Source organism: Sturnira hondurensis, unplaced genomic scaffold (genome assembly GCF_014824575.4).
Source record: "Sturnira hondurensis isolate 20B ecotype Veracruz unplaced genomic scaffold, ASM1482457v3 Scaffold0003801, whole genome shotgun sequence".
NCBI classification, from domain to species: domain Eukaryota; kingdom Metazoa; phylum Chordata; class Mammalia; order Chiroptera; family Phyllostomidae; genus Sturnira; species Sturnira hondurensis.
This window is the reverse complement of record NW_028076432.1, coordinates 6,846,190-6,864,340: the sequence shown is the minus strand read 5'-3', so window position 1 is coordinate 6,864,340 and position 18,151 is coordinate 6,846,190. Positions and strand designations below refer to the sequence as shown.

Here is an 18,151-nt window from a genome sequence, read left to right as displayed (position 1 = left end):
AGTTGGGGTCACATGAAAGGCAACCAACCACACATTGATGTTTCTCTCCCTCTCTTTCTCTAACTCTTCCCCTCTCTCTGAAAATAAATAAAATCTTTTTTTTAAAGGAAAGTACCCAACACTGCCCAAAAAAATGTCAGGCAGATTTTTAAAAGAATGAAATAAAACTGCTGAAATGAAATGCAGTCATGGAAACCCAGCAGCATGCACTCGCGGGAAGGCACCGTCAGGAAACCCAAATCCTCCAAAACGACTGCCCTCCATCCCTATTCCTGACTATCTGGAAGGGAACTGGGACGCCAGCATGTTTTTTTTTTTTCCTCAGAAAGATCCTCCTGAACTACTATTGATGAAACAGAGCATTTCGTGAGGGAAGGAGAGGACGAGTAAGACTGGGATCCCCGAGCCCCAGCTTTGGGGTTCCCGAGCCCCAGCTTTGGGGTTCCAGGAGGGACCCCGAGGGCGTGGCGTATTTGCCGGCCTTTTCTCTTGTCTCTCCGTGGGGTCAGTGTCCTGCTCATTGAAACTCACGCATACGCGGTCTCATCTTATTCTGCATTCACTTTATTAGGCTTAACCAGACTGTTTTTTTAATAATCCTCACCAAATACATTTTTTCATTGCTTTTAGAGAAAGATGAAGGGGGAGGGACAGAGAGGGAGAGAGAGACACTGACGCGAGAGAGAAACATCAGGTGGTTGTCTCCCACACATGCCTGGACCAGGGATTGAACTCACAGCCTAGGTATGTGCCCTGACCAGAACTGAACCTGCAACCCTTTGGTTATGGGATGACACTCCAACCAACTAAGCCACATTGGCTAGGGCCAGGTCGTTTTTCAATAAAGTTGGATAACGGGGGGTGAGGGGGAAGAGTCCTAAAAACAAATGACTCCATCAGGATGAGTTATGAGAGAAGTACCTGGGTGCATATCTACCAAACCGTCAACAGTGGTCACAGTTGGGCCACGAGATTGTCAGGGGTGTTTGCTTTCTGAGCCCTTCATTTCCATCCTGTTACATTGTTTGTGAGCAGGCATTTCTTTGGTAATTAGAAAAAAATAATGGATTTTTATGAGTTAAGCAGCCATTCTTTCCTAAAGACAGTACCCTGCCTTAAAAAATAAGAGTAAAGAAATAAATAAGCAAGCATTCCACCGTTCGCCCTCTGGTGAATTGAGTGCTGGGCTAGCCTCAGCTCCTGTGGACAGCAAAGCAGCTCAGGACACTGACTCATTTAATACAACAGTCCCATTAAGCAGGTACAATGACTGTCCTATCCCACTAAATCAGAAGTTCTGGGGAGGGCTCTTTGTCTCTACAACTCCCTGCTGCTTCATCTCAAGCACCCAGAGCAGTGCCCACAGTGTGCATTCCCAACAAACACTTTACAGATAAGGAAACTGAGGCACAGAGAAGTTAGGAAACTTGTCCAAGGTCACGCCTTTAGCAGATGGCGGAGCCGAGTTGTGGGCCCAGGTGGCCCAACTCCAGAACCCACCCTCTAACTTGGACACACTCTCTTCGGTTCTTTTCACATGAGAGGAAAGAGAGTTCACCTCACTCCAGACACCTGCTTGATAGATGGAAAGGTCTTAGGGAAACTCTCCTGCTCGGCATACTCATGTCTTCGCTCTCCAGTTCGTTTCAGGGCAAGGTTAGTGCCCCACCCTGCCTCACCGTAAGGGCTGGGGGCTCTGGAGGGAACAGCTATCAACCCCCATTTTCAAAACTCTAGCTACTGGCAGCGAGGAAAGCATCCTCTTTTTTTATTCTTTATTTTTATTAAGATGTAACTGACATACAACGTTGTGTAAGTTTCAGGCACCACATGTTGATCCGATACATTAATATATTGCAGTATGAGTACCACCACAGTGCCAGCTGACACCTCTATCTCATCGCATGATTATTATTTCTTATTTTGTGGTGGAAATATTCACCACCATCTAAGTCAGTTGTCTGGCACTTCCCGGTTCCTTCTTCTTAACCCCCCGAAGCCAGTGGTCCCCTTGGCCTTCCATTCGCCAGAGCTGGGCACCCCTTGCAAGTCTTTCTACAAACTACAAGTCCCCCACTGCCCCCCATGCCCTCCCTGTACAACGGCCTCCCAGGAGGGGGTGAGGGAGGTCTCCCAGAGGCTTCAAGCTTCTTCTGGTACATTTAAAATGGTATAAACAAAGGAAAACCCCCAAGCTTATGGCGTCCAGACTACAAAGAAAGTTTCAAGATTTTACTTTAATTTTAGAAAATAGTGAAAAGCATAGCTGTCGGCTCAAAGTCCTGATCGCGGCATTTCAAGGGAGTGTTCCCACTCTGAGTCCGTCTCAGCAGAGGCGGCACCGGTCAGTATTTCATGTGCACCAAGCATCTTCTGTAGGTCCATCTGCATCTCGACTCACCCTACACCTGGTCCACGTTACACCAGGAAGGCTTTTTCAGTCTTAAAATATCTGAGCAAGAAATGCCTGCCCATTTGATCCAATCCTCTCACTTTAGAGGTAAGGAAACTGAGACAGACAGAAAACTATTTCCCCACAGTCAGGTAATAATAAATGCATCAGGAAATGAGGGGGGAACCTATCCAGTTCTTTGCTCTAATTCACAAAATTGTTTCCAAGTTTCCATTCAGCATATGTTTATCATCTGCCTTCCTGTGCATCCATCGTGTGTCCAATACAAAGAAGAGACCTGGCCTAAAAAACTCAGTTCTTCCTGTGATTGTTATATGAACACATAAAGGCAACCTTGAGTTATGTATTGAACATAGCGATAGGTCAGAAATAACCTTTGTTCTCAAGGAGCTTACAATCAATCGACTGGAGCAAAAATGAGATATGCTCTAAGATGTACGCTGGGTTTGTGTGGATTGAACATGGGCCTAGTTAACGGCCCTGCCTGCAGTGTCTGTCAGTCACGGCTGAGAAGGGGAATCCGGGGTCAGAGGGCCTGGGACGTTGGGTTGGGTTTAAAAGTCCTGGCCTTCTGCCCGGGAAAGTGCTAGCAGCTCGCTTTCACAGAGCACCTACTCTGTGCTGGACGCTTTATGTTGCATCATCACAGCAACCCTTAGAGACCGACAACTGAGGCTCAGAAAGGCTAAGTAACTTGTCCAGATCACGTAGCTAGAAATCGGAAAGAGTTCGGACTCACCAGAAACCCATCTGACTTCAAAACCTGAGGCCTGTTTTTACCACAGAGCCCTGCTGCCTGCTCTTCCCGTCTGGCTGGGAAGGCCGCCCACCAGGGCCTCCTCCGTGTCAACTTGAATCCTAGAGGAAACGGCCTGAGCTGTTGTGGTGGAAAGGTGCTTTGCCGCCGTGGCCTCCGCAAAAGGAGAGGGCAGTTCCAAGAGGAGCTGGTGACGGGGTGCGGGATGTCCGCCCCTCTCTTCCCCTCCCAGACTTTGGCTCGCGTTGGTCCCCAACACCCACAAACACAGGCTGGGTTTTCCAACTTCATTGTCTTTCATCCCTAGCTGACTGTCACGAGTCAAGCTAGAATTTGGCCAGTGGTTGAGCAAAGGGAAGTTGACACACTAGACTCTAGACTAGCTGACAACCTCCCAGATTCTGAGGAGGTTGACACACGATTGTATGACACACTGTGTGGCGCAGGTACTATGGTAGTTCACCTGAATGGAAACATCGAAATGGGCCAAACGAACCACAGAAGCTTCCTGGAGGACATCAGTGGTCTTGTGACAACTCAGAGGCTGATGCTCCCCAACCAGCTGGCGGGTTGATGGCTGGGAAAAGTGCACAGGCTTTCTGAGCAGAGAGTTGAGGAGTGAGTTGCTGTGCCCCAGAGGAAAAACTGAGTACTGGCCTGTGACCTTGGAGAGGTCAAGAGGTCAGCATGTAGCCACCAGCATCTTCCCGGCACTGGGATTTCTGGCGCCATTTGTGTGCTTGCCCAGGAACTCAGACAAACAGGGAAGTTGAGGAGGAAATCCAAACTGTTCCTGAAGTGTTTTCTGGCCTGAGACTGCTGTCAGAACAGTGACTGAGAGGCCACATTATTCCGGGGTTTTTGCTTAGAAGTCACTGCATCCTGTGACTGTCTGGTTACTTAATGGGAGCTTTCCCCGCTGCGCCAGAATGCCAGCCACAGGAGCCCGCCAGTCTGGCTGCAGGGCCGGGCTCACCAGGCCAATCTCCTAGTGAGGGACCTGGGAAGGGAAGGGCCTCCGGGGTCCACCCTCACACCCCCCACCCTCCCCGCACTGCCCCGTTGAAATCCTTCCTTCAACTTCTTTGCCAAGTAGAGCTCCAGCAACCACAGAACCACTTCCAGGGGCTAGCAGCCTCCTCCCACCCAGCGTTTGAACTCTCTGCCTTCTGCGGCCCTGAAATTTGTGTCCTTCTGACTTACACCTGTTGGCTCTGTGTTTTCCAAGGCCACATAAACAGAACAGCCCTTCATCTTTTTAAAGATCGTTATTATGCTTTATTCCACATGTGGCTTCCTCTTTTTCAGGCTCGGTATTCCCTCTTTCTCCAATCCAGTTTCCCGTGTTCTCACCTGCAGAGTGGCTCTCCTGCCATCCTCGTGGCTCATTTCCCAGCCCCTCTCCCAGCAGAGTGACCACTCCGCACGCAAAGCCGCGGTGGAGCTGTGGTGTGAGGTCTCCACATCCGTACCCTCCCCAAGGCTGCGTGGTCCTAGAAGGAGGGACCATGTCTTCTTCACCCGCTACCCGTCCTCTGGCTCCCAGTTCCTCAAATCTCCTTAGAATCTCCCCATCATTACTCCTCTTGTCTCTCTCCATACAGGCTCCTTTATCAGGCTCATTTATCCTTTCGTCCCACACCCCCCAGTGGCGGTCACCCTCCCTCTGCTTCATAGCCAAGCTTCTTGAAATCCATAATCAATGGCATTTCCTCCCCTTCCATTTACCTTTTAACACCCTGCAGAACGGCTCCCTCCCCATCACTGCACTTCTAAGGGCCAGCTCACACAGACGCTTCGAGATCCCTGTTTCTTAGGGCACCTCAGCAGCATCTGACACTTCTGCTCTGCCAGCCCCCCTTCCACCTGCCTGGCTCCCTGCTCACTTCTCTTTGCCGGACTCCTCCTCCACCCCTCTGCTCTTTGGACCGAGGTGTCCTTGACTCAGCTCCCTGCTCACTGCACATGGTCCCCCTGAGGACCTCATCCTTGGGGGGTCCTGAACTTCACATTCCTCTCTGCTGAGCATCATGTCGAGTCTGCTGCTCAGGGACATGTCCCCTCGGGCATCTCAGCTGCTCAGACTCAGCGGAGCCTGCTCTTCATGATTGCCACCCCTGTGAACCCTTGCCACAGGGTGCTGTGGCTGCTGTATTTCCTCGTGTGCCCATCAGACAGTGAGAGTGTCGTGTTCGCCTCTGCAGTCCAGCAGGGAAGGCAGTCCCTAGTTCACAGGGGACACTTAGAAGTGTTTGCTGAATTGAAGTTTTATATCGCGCCTAAGATAGTTCCTGACACAAAGAGGATCCTCTGCGACATACAGTCCTTACATATCTCTTTAATGATTAAAACAGAAATATCAATACATAATCATGATGCAGTGTGATATCTGTGATGATAGAGATGTGTCCAAAATACCATGACAGCCCGGAGGCAAGAACTGTTGCTGTCCTGACAGCGGAGAAAGCAGTGGGTCAGAGAAACTTAGCAGAGGTGACGTATCAGTGGACACTCACAGTCTGGTTGCGAGTCGGCCTGGTGAAAGGAGGCCCTTCAGGCACTGGACCGAGAACCTGGAGCTGTGCAGCAAGGGCTCACTCCGGTGGGGAGGCAGCAGCAGCTGCCAAGGACGTGGGGGGGCATTCAGGCTGCAGCCAAAGTGAACAGCACCCAAGGAGTCTGGGCACATCCCGGAGGAAGGGGGAACCCTGTAAGGACGGTCAGAAAACAAGTGGCAGGCACAGATCTGCGTTTAGAAAGGCAGGGAAGCTGGCTAGGGAGGGGGGTAAACCTGGAGGAGGTGAGATCAGCTACTAGAACGTCCTGGCCAGAAGGGCGATTGCAGCCTTTCCCAGGAACAGCGGGCTTGCCCCGAACCCACCTGGCCCACTTGGTCAAGTTCTTCCTGCAGAGGGTTGGCTGTGTCCCTCAAGGTGTGCTGCCCGCAGGCAGGAGAGGGGGCAATGCAGCAGGGGGAGGTCTTGGTCAAGTCCCTTTAGAAACGGCTGGGTTAAACAGGTTTCTCCACGCAGAACATCTCAGAGCCCGTACTGGACGTTGGCTGCATCGTATGTGACTTTCAGAGTTTCCCAAGGGGGGTTAGCCACGGAAACGCTTCCTGACAGCCTCTTAAGGGACTCGAGTTTAATGAAATTTGGAAAACAGAAACAAAGACCCCAGAGCTTCAGAGAGCTCTGTCACCTCTCATTCCTGGAAGGAAAGCATAAATAAAGGAAGTAACTTCACATCAGGTGACAACTGATAGTGTCCCGGAGCACCCTGCTGGGGGGAACTTGTGTGTGAGTATTTCGTTGTGGGCAGAGTGGGCGCCCAGGGAAACAGCTGTGATGGTTTTTAGTCATTCTATCTGGAGAGAGGCTGAGCAAATTCACCTGCTCCTCCCAGGTCCCTCGTCTTTGTTCAGTCCGGAAAGAGGTCAGAGCCAGGTGTTTGAACGAATGGCAGGTCCCGACCTATGGAAAGAGAAGCCAGGCCGGCAGCCGCTGGAATATTTTGCTCTCACACACATCCCGCACACAGCATTCGCCTGGCTTGCTGGGGGCAAAGGGTGGAACAGCCACCTCAGAATCTCCTTACCCAGGTACCCAGCACAAATTTTCTTGGCCTGGGTCTTGTCACATTGTGACTCAGGTCACTAGGGTTCCCAGACACAGTCCCCGTTTGCAGGCTTCCTCTTGCCTTAGTGCCAGGGGAAAACAAGGTAAACATCCACTCCCCCACCCACCTCCTCCCAAGGGCCCTGTGTCTTTAAGTGAGCCCTGACCTTGGAATGCCTTCCCCAGCTGCTCCAAGGCCACTTCCCAGCTGAGTCCCCAGACTGGAGAAATCCGGGCACCCCCATGGTGGTTTGGGGAGGTGCCGCGCTCGCCATTGCAGGAATTCTCCCCTGGAGAAACATCAGATGTTCCTCAGCCCCTGCCAGGGCTTCAGGGTGAAGAGTTCAAAGTGCAGAAGGGGACAGATAAGCAGGAGCCTCCCCGGTGAGCAGTGAATTGTTTCTGACAGGCAGGAATGTCAGCAATAACACTGCCGGTGCTAAAATCGGGAACCTGCCCCGAGCTCTGAGGAGGGGGCCTGGGCAGGGACACCCCCCCCCTCCGCCACCCGTCCCCGCCCAGGGGCTCCTGCTGCTGCTCCAGCTGTTCCACCTGAGGGGGCGGCCTCGGCCCTGCGCACTCAGCTGCTCCGGTGCGTTTCCGCTCGGAAAGGACCTAAACCACTGACTCCCGAGGTTTTCCCGCCCCATGTTGCTCTTGCCCAGGACCGTCAGACCTCCCTGCTTCGGACACATTGAAATATCTGAGTGAAGCTCCCAGTGTATCTACTCCAACCGCACCTAAGTGGCCCATGCGACTCCTCCAACACCCTCAGAGCAGGAAACGGGGCGGCGGGGGGGGGCGGGGGGGCAGGAAGGGGGGACTCAGAGCTCATGTCAGAGGCAGAGAGAGAACACGGCTTTCCTGTCTGCAAGGGCAGTGTTCTCTCCACCAGACAGCACTGCCTTTCTCCACGGCAAAGATACCCAGCTCTACCGTCTACTTACTTTTCTTTTACAAATTCCTATTGCCGTGAAGGCTAAACTAAGGGAAGTTCTGCCGTCAGGCTCCAGCCCCACCGCTCTCCGCCTGCAGCGGAATAAGCAGCACCTGGGCCAGTAACCCCTGCTCTGGGGGGCTTCTCCGACCGTAGGATGAATTGAGGGGATAGGTGGAGAGCTCAGGGAGATGCCCAGCAGGTAGTAAACGCTCAACAAAGTTTAGCTGTTTTTGTTACTGTTGTTATTAGTAGTAGCTTGTTAATGAAAATGTGTAAGGCAATTAAAATTAACATTTGAACTGGTGTTATGGTGAAAGCTCATTACCTGTATTTGGATATCCATGGAGGGATTGAGAAAACTTTTTTTTTCACTTAAGCCATTTAAATTTTCACTGGGAACTTTTTTGTTCTTGATTGGCTTTTGATTAGTTTCACAAAGTGGCAGGCAAACACACAACACTAAGTTTTTACCAGCTCCTTTATCCATACCTTTTCCTAAAGCATCAATACATGCTTTTGGATGGCTAGATAGATAGATGGGTGGACCGACAGATGGACAGGTGGATAGATGGATGATGCTAAGAGAGCAATTGAAGTAACCACTTTTGCTCCGGACTGGCTAGTGGTCTGAGTTCATAAAAAGCCATAAAGGAGGAGCCAAGGAACTAGGAGAACATGGTGACGGATCCAAAGGTCTCACTGGAGACAAAGAACAGGTGTAGTGGAAAGAGAGGCTGAGTTCAGAGATGGAAATGGGCGGTGGGAAATTCCGGGGCAGGGCTGCTTTCTGGTGAGCAGAGGTCCAGGGAGCAGCCGGCAGAGTTGGGGGAGGGGGGGTTCCAGTGGATGGGGGGTTCCAGTGGATGGGGTTCTGGAGGTCCTTAAGTCCAAGGAAGTCTAGGAATGCTGAGTCTAGGTCAGTGGAAAGGTGATTCACAAGCCTTTTATGCAAACTCAAGCAACCTGAATTAGTGGGTTTCTCAGCATATTGCTCTATGGGGCAGTTCTCTTATATAAAACTATTTTATTTTATAAAATATGAAACGGTAATACTGCACTGGACAAAAGTGCTTATTTATAACTCTTGCCTGTTTTTGCCTCCGAGTGGTGTTGTTTAAAGGTCACGTGTTTGTGTATGAGAGAGAGAGAGACCATGTATCGCATTCTTTTGCTGTCTGACCTTTTCGGCATTTCAGCTCCAGGCCAGCCATGCAGCCACACTGGGAGTGCTGTGAGGATTATACACAGCAAAATGTCACCAGCAACCAAAGGCGTTCTGTTCCCCCTCCCAACCCAAATACTTCAAATTCACACCCTCAACAAAAATTCACAGTAAATTTTGTCTTGGCGAGCTTAGTGTTATATTTGTACACAGAAAGTTTTATATATCATTTCTCTTTGTTATATAAGGAGAAGGGTGCTGGGTGGTGGGTCAGAAGACACAGCATGCACCTCCCCGATCCCCATCAGCGCTCACTCCATGGTTGTGAATAAGAATTGTGGCCGGGATGACATGTGTGTTTCGCACTTTGCAATTTAAAAGCCACCCTCAGCATTTAGTCCTCACCCTCAAAACAGCCCACAGAAGTTGGCCAGGCAGATATTATTGTGCCCACTGACAGATGGGGAGACTGAGGCAGAACAGGGTTGTGAAGTGACTTGTGCAAGATCACTCCACTGTATGTGGCAGAGCCGGGTCAAGTCCACAAGCCTGCAGACCTCAGCCCCGAGCTCTTAGCCCTGGCCTGTGGCAAGTTACTGCCTCTCTGTTTCTGCCCCTGTAACATGAACCCACCTCCAGGTCCCCCACCAAGGGCGCTAACTCACCAAGGTCCTGGAAAGACCACAGTGGGAACATTTATTTGCCTTCCCACTGGCATTTCTACTGTGCGGGGTAAGTCATGCACAAAACTATGGGGTTGGACGAAAATGCTTTCTGAGCCGCTTCAGTGCCCATCACCCCTGAACAACCGCCAGCCGCCTCAGAGACAGGTGCCCCCCAGAGCACAGGAAGCCCACACAGAAGTGGATGCCCCACCCACCTTTTCAGCAAGGTCATAAATCCTCTCCACAGCTGGTGCCAAGCCTCTAGGTCACACCTGGTTGGGAATGGCAGAGCACACCCCTTACCACACACCCCTGACACACCACGATCAGTCAGGGCATGTTTTTCTCAATGAACCTGACCTCCAGTACCATCAGTCAGAAATTGACTCATGAGATGAAGGCTTTTTTTGTCCATGGATTAAGTGATTTTTAACAATTCACATCACTCTTGCTTCCGGAAACACAATACAACAAAACTGTCAAAACCAGGACCAAAGAGCAAGAATGGAAGGAGTGGGGGAAGCTGTGTGCAGTAGGGCAGGGCTGAGGGAGCCTCCGGCCAGAGAGCAGAACCCCTAGCTCTCACCTTTCTCACGGACAATGTTAGCAGCAAAAGTAGGTCCAGCCCTGGCTGGTGTAGCTCAGTGGATTGAGCACAGGCCTGCGAACCAGAGGATCGCGGTCCAATTCCCAGTCAGGGCACATGCCTGGGTTGTAGGGCGGTTCCCTGCAGGCCAACTCCCAGCAGCGGACGCATGAAAGGCAACCATACATTGATGTTTCTCTTCCTCTCTCCTTCCCTTCTAAAGATAAATAAATAAATAAAATCTTTTTTTAAAAAAAGTAGGTTACAAATCTTGTCATTTTTCAAGAAATACAAACTTTATCCTGACCTGGAAATCTAGGAGGCAGTTCTAGCATATGAGATTGTAAATAAGGCATCTCAGGCCACTTGGTGAGCGTGTCCTCACCCCACAAGGCAGCGTTCACAGAGCTCTCTAGGCTGTCGGGTCAGAACCCCCTGGGTGCTTGCCGAAAACGCAGGTCCCTGTGCAGAGTGGAGACCACGGCTAATGATCAGTACTGTGTCGGATACTTGGTGCTTGCTAAGAAAGGAGATCGTAAATGTCCCCTCCACCCAAACAAAAGGGTAACCATGTAAGGTGGTGGATGTGTCAGCTTGATTGAGGCAATTTCACAAGGGACAGTTACCATGTTTTGCTGTCTATAATACGCACCCACGGTTGCACACTGTATACATGGGACTATTATACCCATGACATATAATCATTATATCCATGTATAATGTGCATCCTTATTTTTCCCTCAAAAATTTGAGCAAAGCATTGTGCACTACACATGACAAAATACGGGTATATCCAAACATCATGTTGTACACCTGAAGTATATGCTATTTCCATTTGTCAATTATACCTCAGTAAAGCTGGAGGGGGGCAAATGCAGTTTTCTGAGCCCTGCCCAAACTCACTGAGGGAGGTGGGCCTGTGCTGTGCCTTTTAGACTGATTCTCTGGGCCTGCGAGATGGAGAACACCTCCCTAAGGTGCGAGTGCATGACACTGGTAAAGGTAGGGAGTGGCCTTTCCCAGCCTTCTTTGCATCTTCTTAAGGAACAATGCCTGACCCCAGAAGACTCCCCAGTGGAGAAACTTGGGGCCTCAAGATCCACCCATGAAGACACAGGAAAGCTGCAGAGGCTCCCCAGGCCTCAGTGCTAGAAAAGCTGAGCTCTCCGCATGCACTTGGGTTTAGAAAGGGATTCCTGCTGGGATGTCAGATGGCCGCAGGCTGCAGGCCACAGGCTGCGAGTCACAGAGAGAATAGGCCCATCTCAGCCCTTCCACCACTGACTAGAGCCTGCCATCCATAGCCCATGAAAGCCACCAGCCCACATTAGAGACCATGATAGGGGCTCTACTGACCACCAAGCCCAGTGCCCCTACCCCGTCCCTTCCCCATCCTCATCCAGAATGAGACAGGTGGAGCCAGGAGTCCAGGAGCCAGCCAGGTGGTAAGAACCATGCCACACCCCCTGGCCTGCTGACCTGAGCTTCCCTGTGCCCAGAGCTGGCTGGGGTCTTCCTGGAATCAGCCTCGGGAGGTAATCGCACGTTCTTTTCTCTCCCTCCCACAGGTTTGGAATAAGCTGCCTCGTCCAGTTTGAAGACTTCGCCAATGCCAATGCCTTCCGCCTGCTCAACAAATACCGAAATAAGTACTGCATGTTCAATGATGACATCCAAGGTAGGTTGTCACCCCACCCAACAAAGCTACAGAGGACTGATGCCCTTTAGAGCATCCTTGGACACAAGGCTCACCTGGGTGCCCAAGAGAAGGCCTCTTCTTGCTGGTTTGCTGCCAACAGCTATTTAAGAAAGAGCATTAAACTTGCATTCAACTCCCAGGTGGCTAATTCTTAGCTCTCGAACAAGTCTCTCAACTTTGCTAAGCCTCAGTTTCCTCATCATAAAATGGAGATCAGCCCTGGCTGGTGTAGCTCAGTGGATTGAGCTCAGGCCTGCTAACCACACGATCGCGGTTCGATTCCCAGTCAGGGCACATGCCTGGGTTGCAGGCCAGTTCCCAGCAGGGGACTCACGAGAGGCAACCATACACTGATATTTCTCTCCTTCTCTCCTTCCCTTCCTCTCTAAAGATAAATAAATAAAATCTTTAAAAAAAATAGAGAGATCATTACTAGTTCAGAAGTAAAAATTATTTGATTTAATCTATAAAATAAATACTAGGCAACACTGTCATTTTCCAGCTAGTTGGACTTGGGCAGATGAAGTCTCTGAATCACAGTTTCATTGTGTAATCAATGGGGGTAATAATTGCCTTGGAAGATTATTGTGAAAACTTAAAGAGCTAGTATACAGAAAATACTAGCACATAAGACTTAGACCAAAGCATCTATTGTCATTAAAATGGCCTTCCCCGGCCACAATAACTTGCTTTTGGATTTTCCAAACACAAGCTGTATCCCTTCAGAACAATTCCTTCTCTTAGCGTGCTGGAATGTATACCACTCAGAAGGATACTCCTGAAAGACACTGGTGTGAGGCCCCAGAACGCTCCAAAAGCCCATGGAGGCATCTTCTAGTTCAGGGTCAACTTAGTTACCTGTTCTATGGACCCAAAATAGCCGATGGCCCTTGCTTTGTGCTGCGGAGATGCCAGTGTGTGAAGCTGGAGTGGGAGGGATGGTCCCTTAGGGGTCATCTCTCCTGCCCCAGGCGCTATCAGCCAGGGGCTTCGTGAGCTCTTCCTACTTCTTTATGAAGTCTAATGACATGTGGGTTATTATTTAACAAATGAAGTTTGGCAAGGAAAATCTTTTAAAACCAAGGAAGCATGTGAGGTAAAATGATAAGTTGGTAGGGTCAGGTGTTGACCTTTGGGACCACAAGATTGGCCAAGCCCTCATTTTGCAGATGAGTCCAAAGAGGTCACAACTTTTTATCAAATGAGCTAAGAGGATTCGAACCCATTTAATAATAACTGAGGTTTAGAGTTGCACGTTTATTATCCATCAGGCACCGTTGTAATCCTCAGGTGAGGATTAAAAGCACGTTACAATGTACTCCTATAAGAAATTATCATTTCTGTATTATAAATGAAGAAAGTGAGGCTTAGAGAGAGTAACTTACATAGCCAGTAATCAGAGAGTTGAAATTTGGACTTTAAATTCCAAGTTCATTATCACTCTCCATACTGTTCCCAGATCTGACGCTCCTACTGCAACACCAAATGCCTCTTCCTTTCCAGAGGTCCACATTAAGGGCTAAAGAAATGTGATAAGCAGTTTGTTTGTTTGTTTGCATTGGTTGTAAATTTCCAAGAGAATGAATAGTACAGGCAAGCACATTTTAGATAATCAAGATCAAAATGTGTGACTTCGGCCCTTCAGCCCTGAGCATGGTTCAGTTGGTTGGAGCTTCATCCCATAACCAACGGCTGCGGGTTCAATCCTGGGTCCAGGAATGTGGGGCCCACAGTCCGGACACATACGGAGACAAGCAGTCACTGCTTTTCTCTCACATCAGTGTTTCTCTGTCTCCTCCCTCACTCTTTGAAAGCAATAACCACACACGCAAAAAAATATATATCCTCAGGTGAAGATTAAAAAAAACAGAAAATACACAATTTCAGTACCTGAAGAGTGGGTGCCCAGAGAGGGAAACCCAGGAAGGGAAAGCTGACACGTGGCAACGTCCAAGCCTGTCACCATCTGTTCCCCCAGCCCTGACACAGGGGCCTGGGACTGGCATCGGAGTCCCGGAGCGTTGGCTGGGGGAGGAGGCATTCCCTCCCTGCGCCCTGGAGGAAACACCTGCCAGCTAGCCCCTGACCCGCTCCCTGGCCATGACACTCGCCCGTGAGTCAGCAGCAGGACAGCCACCCCCTGAGCCCCCTGGGCCGCCAAGGCCAGAGGGCGGAGGTGGAAAACAAGGCCCTGTGGGCAGCACACCTGGGGCACAGACTCCAGATGTGCAGACACAGCCGTCAGTCTACACTCACAAACACAGGCGGGGGATGCATCCAGGTCCATCCGCCCCCACCTCCCCCCCACCACTGCCAAACACACCATTAAGACGGAGCTGTGGATGTTGACCCCTCGTTGTGGGAAAGTTCTCACTCCCATGCTGGACCTATGAGGCCTGCTCACGTCCCGCTCCACCCCCACTAGTTCTCTCTCAGTCCCTGGCCCCCAACCCAATCAGTTCTCTCTGCATGTGAAAGTCCTGCTGCTCAGCTGAGACACGTTCCCCTTCACCTTTGCCTGAGAAACTAACTGCTACTCACCCTTAAAGACCCAGCTCAAAGGTTTCCCATCCCAGGGAAGACCGCATCTCAGCCCCCCCCCCTTTCCCTGTCTCATTTGGGTGCCCACCAGATGCTTCTGCAGCCCCCGGTGCTCCCAGCAGTTTTCTTACCTCACTGTCCCCCAAATGCCTCATTGGGTTGCTGGTCTCCCCAAGAGACGATAAGCTTTCAGAGACAGAAGCCATGTCTCATTCTCATCCCCCAGGTCCCAGCACAGTGCCCGGTGCATTGTAGATGCCTCATGAACGTCTGAAGAATGAATGAGTGAGGTCTACACGTGCAAACTGACATTGTCATAAGCACCTCACCTATTTCTGTGTGTCGATCCCACAGGCACTTCGTGATAAGGTCCTGAACATGCCACATGTGCGTCTCAGAATCTCCTTCCCAGGGAACCAAGTGGTGCCAAATAAGAACATTTTGTACACACATAGAACTTCAGGTTTGAAAGTGTTTTTCATTCACACAGTCTCATAAACTCCCTTGTAAAACCCACTCCCCCTTGTGGGGAGGACAGATATTGCTGTCTCATGTCACTGATGAGGAAACTGAGGTTCAAGGTGAAGTTTTGCACCAGGTCACATAACCAGACAGGCACAAAGCTGGGACTAGCTACTTCTGGCTAATAATAACTGGGCCCTAGTTATTTCTGACCTTGGACTCTCCATCACATCAGGCTGCCTCTTCTCCTTCATGGGTGAGATGGTGTGGCGAGTCTTCTTGCTGAGGGTTAAACGGCAGACCCCACGTGAGTGTGCGGGGTCCCTGCCCTCCAGCATCCTGCTGTTCCCTACCTTTCTCACTGTCTCCTCTAACTCCCAGAGTTACAGACCCAAAGATGAAGCCTAGGGTAAGAAGGGTCTCACCCACGTCGCCAGCTGGTTAGTGATGACTCCGGGACCAGAAGCCATCGATGGGCATTGTCATTGCTAAGTGGGCAATTAGAAGACTGGTGAGGAGTTCCAGGGTGAAGGGGCAACAGGGAAGATTAAGCTCATGCTAGAATTACCTCCAAATACAAAGTACGCAGAAATGAAACGTAAGACTACGCAGCCTTGCTCAGAAATGGAAAAGGCAGGCCTGTGTGCACAGCACGGGAGAGGGCTGGGAGAAAGGAAGAGAGCATTCACAGTGGTGAGCAGACACCAAAAGCACGCCTCATGTGGCAGCTGGGGACAGCCCAGCAGGACCAGTGGTCAGAATCCACCAGAACCCCACAAAGGTGGGGGGCTGGAACCAGGCTGCCAAACTGAAAATGAGCCTGGGCCGTACTGCCTGCCCCAACCGTCAGCCCCGGTGCGTGTCCTCAGTCGAACAAGGAAAGACCCGGCTAAAGGCCTCAGGACCCCACCAGACGGAGCTCTGTGAGAGCAAGGCCATGCCTGGGCTGCAGGGGAGCTCAGGCACACAGTCTGAAGTGTCCCTCGGCTGGTCCGTCTGTAGCACACACCCCCCTGGGGATCACCGATTCCACAGGGCCAGCCAAGGGCAGGGCCTCTGGAGCCCCAGCCAGAAGGGTGACCACAAGCCCCCCAGGGCTGCCCCTCCCAGCTCAGACTCCTGGAAAGCCTCCACAGCCCAGGCTGGTTCTCGGGCGAGCGGGCAGGCTGCACTGACTCATTGCTGGCAGCCTCTGCAGGAATTTTGGAAAAGGCAGAGGCTCAGGTGACTTTGTTGTTTCAGCTGGGACCACAGACGCCTCCCTGCTCTTAGGGGAGGGGAGAGACCTGGGGGGGAAAGGGCAATAGCAATGACCATGGTGGAGGCCGGGTCTGCCATGTCCTTCCAAAGGAGCAGGTCCAGGACACCGCAGGCCTACTAACTGTGGGTCCCCGGCCTCCCCTCATAGCTGCCCACAGAGGAGAAGCTGGAAGACCAGCAGGCTTGTCCAGTCCTGCGCATCCTCTGACCCTGCCAGCCTTCCCTGGACCTGCATTGCTGGGAGTCCTACCATGTCTCTGGGGGCAGATGGCCCCTCAGAGTGCCTGTGCAGTATGTCAGGCCGTCATCACGCCCTCACACCTTTAAGCTTTCAAGTGTTCATTTGCGAGTCACAGAGCTTAAGAGGCAGACATTGGATTGAGATCAACCTAGGTCTGAATTCCCACTTTTCTGCTTGTGACTTTGGCCAAATGGCTTAAATCCTCACAGCCTTCCTTCCTTTGTCTGTAAAGTGGATATAGGAATGGCAGCTGCAACTGCTCACCCGCCGGTACTGCCAGAATGACCAGAACACTTTATGAAGCCATCCCCTGTGCTGGTCGCTGTGGCCCACGCCTCTTCATGGTTGAGTGTTTCTGTTGTCTCATTGCTCCTGTTTGTGGCACCAGGTTGTTGTAAGGACTGTAGTGACGTGTAGGCAGGGACAGGCGTGGAACGGGACTCAGCGCTGGTACCTAGTGCTAAGACCTCTCATGCATAGCAGACTCCTAACCATAGGCCTGGGAAGGAGGAAGGGAGGAGGGCTAAGATAGCAAGGCTTTGGGGGAGGTTTGGCAGGGCCCAGTGTGAGCACAGGACCCGGGGAGCCTGCGGAGGAGGGAGGCTGGGCTCTGCCTCAGCTCTCTCCAATTCCAGCATGTACCTTTGCCGCCCAGGTATATGTTGTGAATATACCCTGGGTGTATTCTGTGAATTCTCAGCCAACACTGTGATTTGGGATGTGCTGGTTCCTCTGCCTAAAACTCTTTTCTGCTCTTGGCTAATTCCTCTTTGTCCTTAAAGACTCAAGCCTCACCTCCCCTCAGGTTCTGCACCCAGGGCCAAGCCTGTCCCCACCTTTCCCCAGGACCCCAAAGGAAGTGACACTGAGCCGTGGTCACCCACTTTGCAGAATGCTTCAAAGCCCTGCAGGGCTCAGATGTCCCAGTAGGAAGGGAGCAGAAAGGGACAATGGTCCAGATCTGAAGACTTTGTTCATCGGTTTGTCCTGTCCGTGAGAGGTGGGGTTATTTCTGGCTGTTGGGGGTGTGCTGTCCCCTCCCCCACCCCCCACCACACAAGCTGAGCAGCAGTCCCTGGACATCCCATTCTCTCCCCCACACAGAAACTACCGCTGGTCTCTTCAGCCTGATCTCTCTCTGTTCCCCCAAATCTTCCTTTCCCCCACGTCCTGTTTCCTGAGGCTGCCCCAGCCCCAAGGGTCTCATGGGCTCATGCATCTGATCCTGGCTCCTCTGAGACAAAAACCCCTTTACCCACACAGCCTGCTGATTCAATTAACCCTCCCAAGCCAAGAAGGTGGTAATTATTCCCTATGGTTCCTTCCAAGCCATGGCAAAATAGGCCTAACCCCACCTTTGCCATGGCCAGAAATGCCTTCTAGAGGGTCCAAGGTCTCTAGAAAAGAGGCCCTCAAGACGAAGAAATAGGGTTGAGCAGTCAGAGGAGGACTTTGCTTCATATCCAATCAGGAGAACTTGAGTTTTCTGGACACTTATGCTGCGAACTCCCTGCGAACAAAACTGATTCATTCATCTTTATGTTATGCACCGAAGCCAAGCCAGCGAGGACCCAGAACCAGCACTCACTTGCTAATGAACGAATGGTGCTGATTCTGTGGCTGTGGAAGCACACCTGGCCCTCCAGGAGAGGACGCCCAGCGCCCCATGGTGCCAGGTCTCCAAAGCCACCTCAGCCAGACCCCCACGGAGCCTCCCTATCCTTCTCGCAGCCTGTCCTCACCTGATAAACGGCTTCTTCCTTCCCTTTTCTCCAATAATCTGTTGTTTAGCATGGAAACTCCTTTAA

General features: G+C 51.3%; 1 protein-coding gene across 3 annotated transcripts in view; it reads left to right on the top strand.

The window, feature by feature from the left end:
- Positions 1–18,151, top strand: part of ME3 (malic enzyme 3) — a 185,722-nt gene that overhangs the window by 149,579 nt on the left and 17,992 nt on the right. For all 3 annotated transcript variants that reach the window (XM_037042907.1, XM_037042908.1, XM_037042909.1), the window contains one exon: positions 11,709–11,818. In XM_037042907.1, the coding sequence (XP_036898802.1) occupies positions 11,709–11,818 (110 nt within the window). The remainder of the gene's footprint in view (positions 1–11,708; positions 11,819–18,151) is intronic.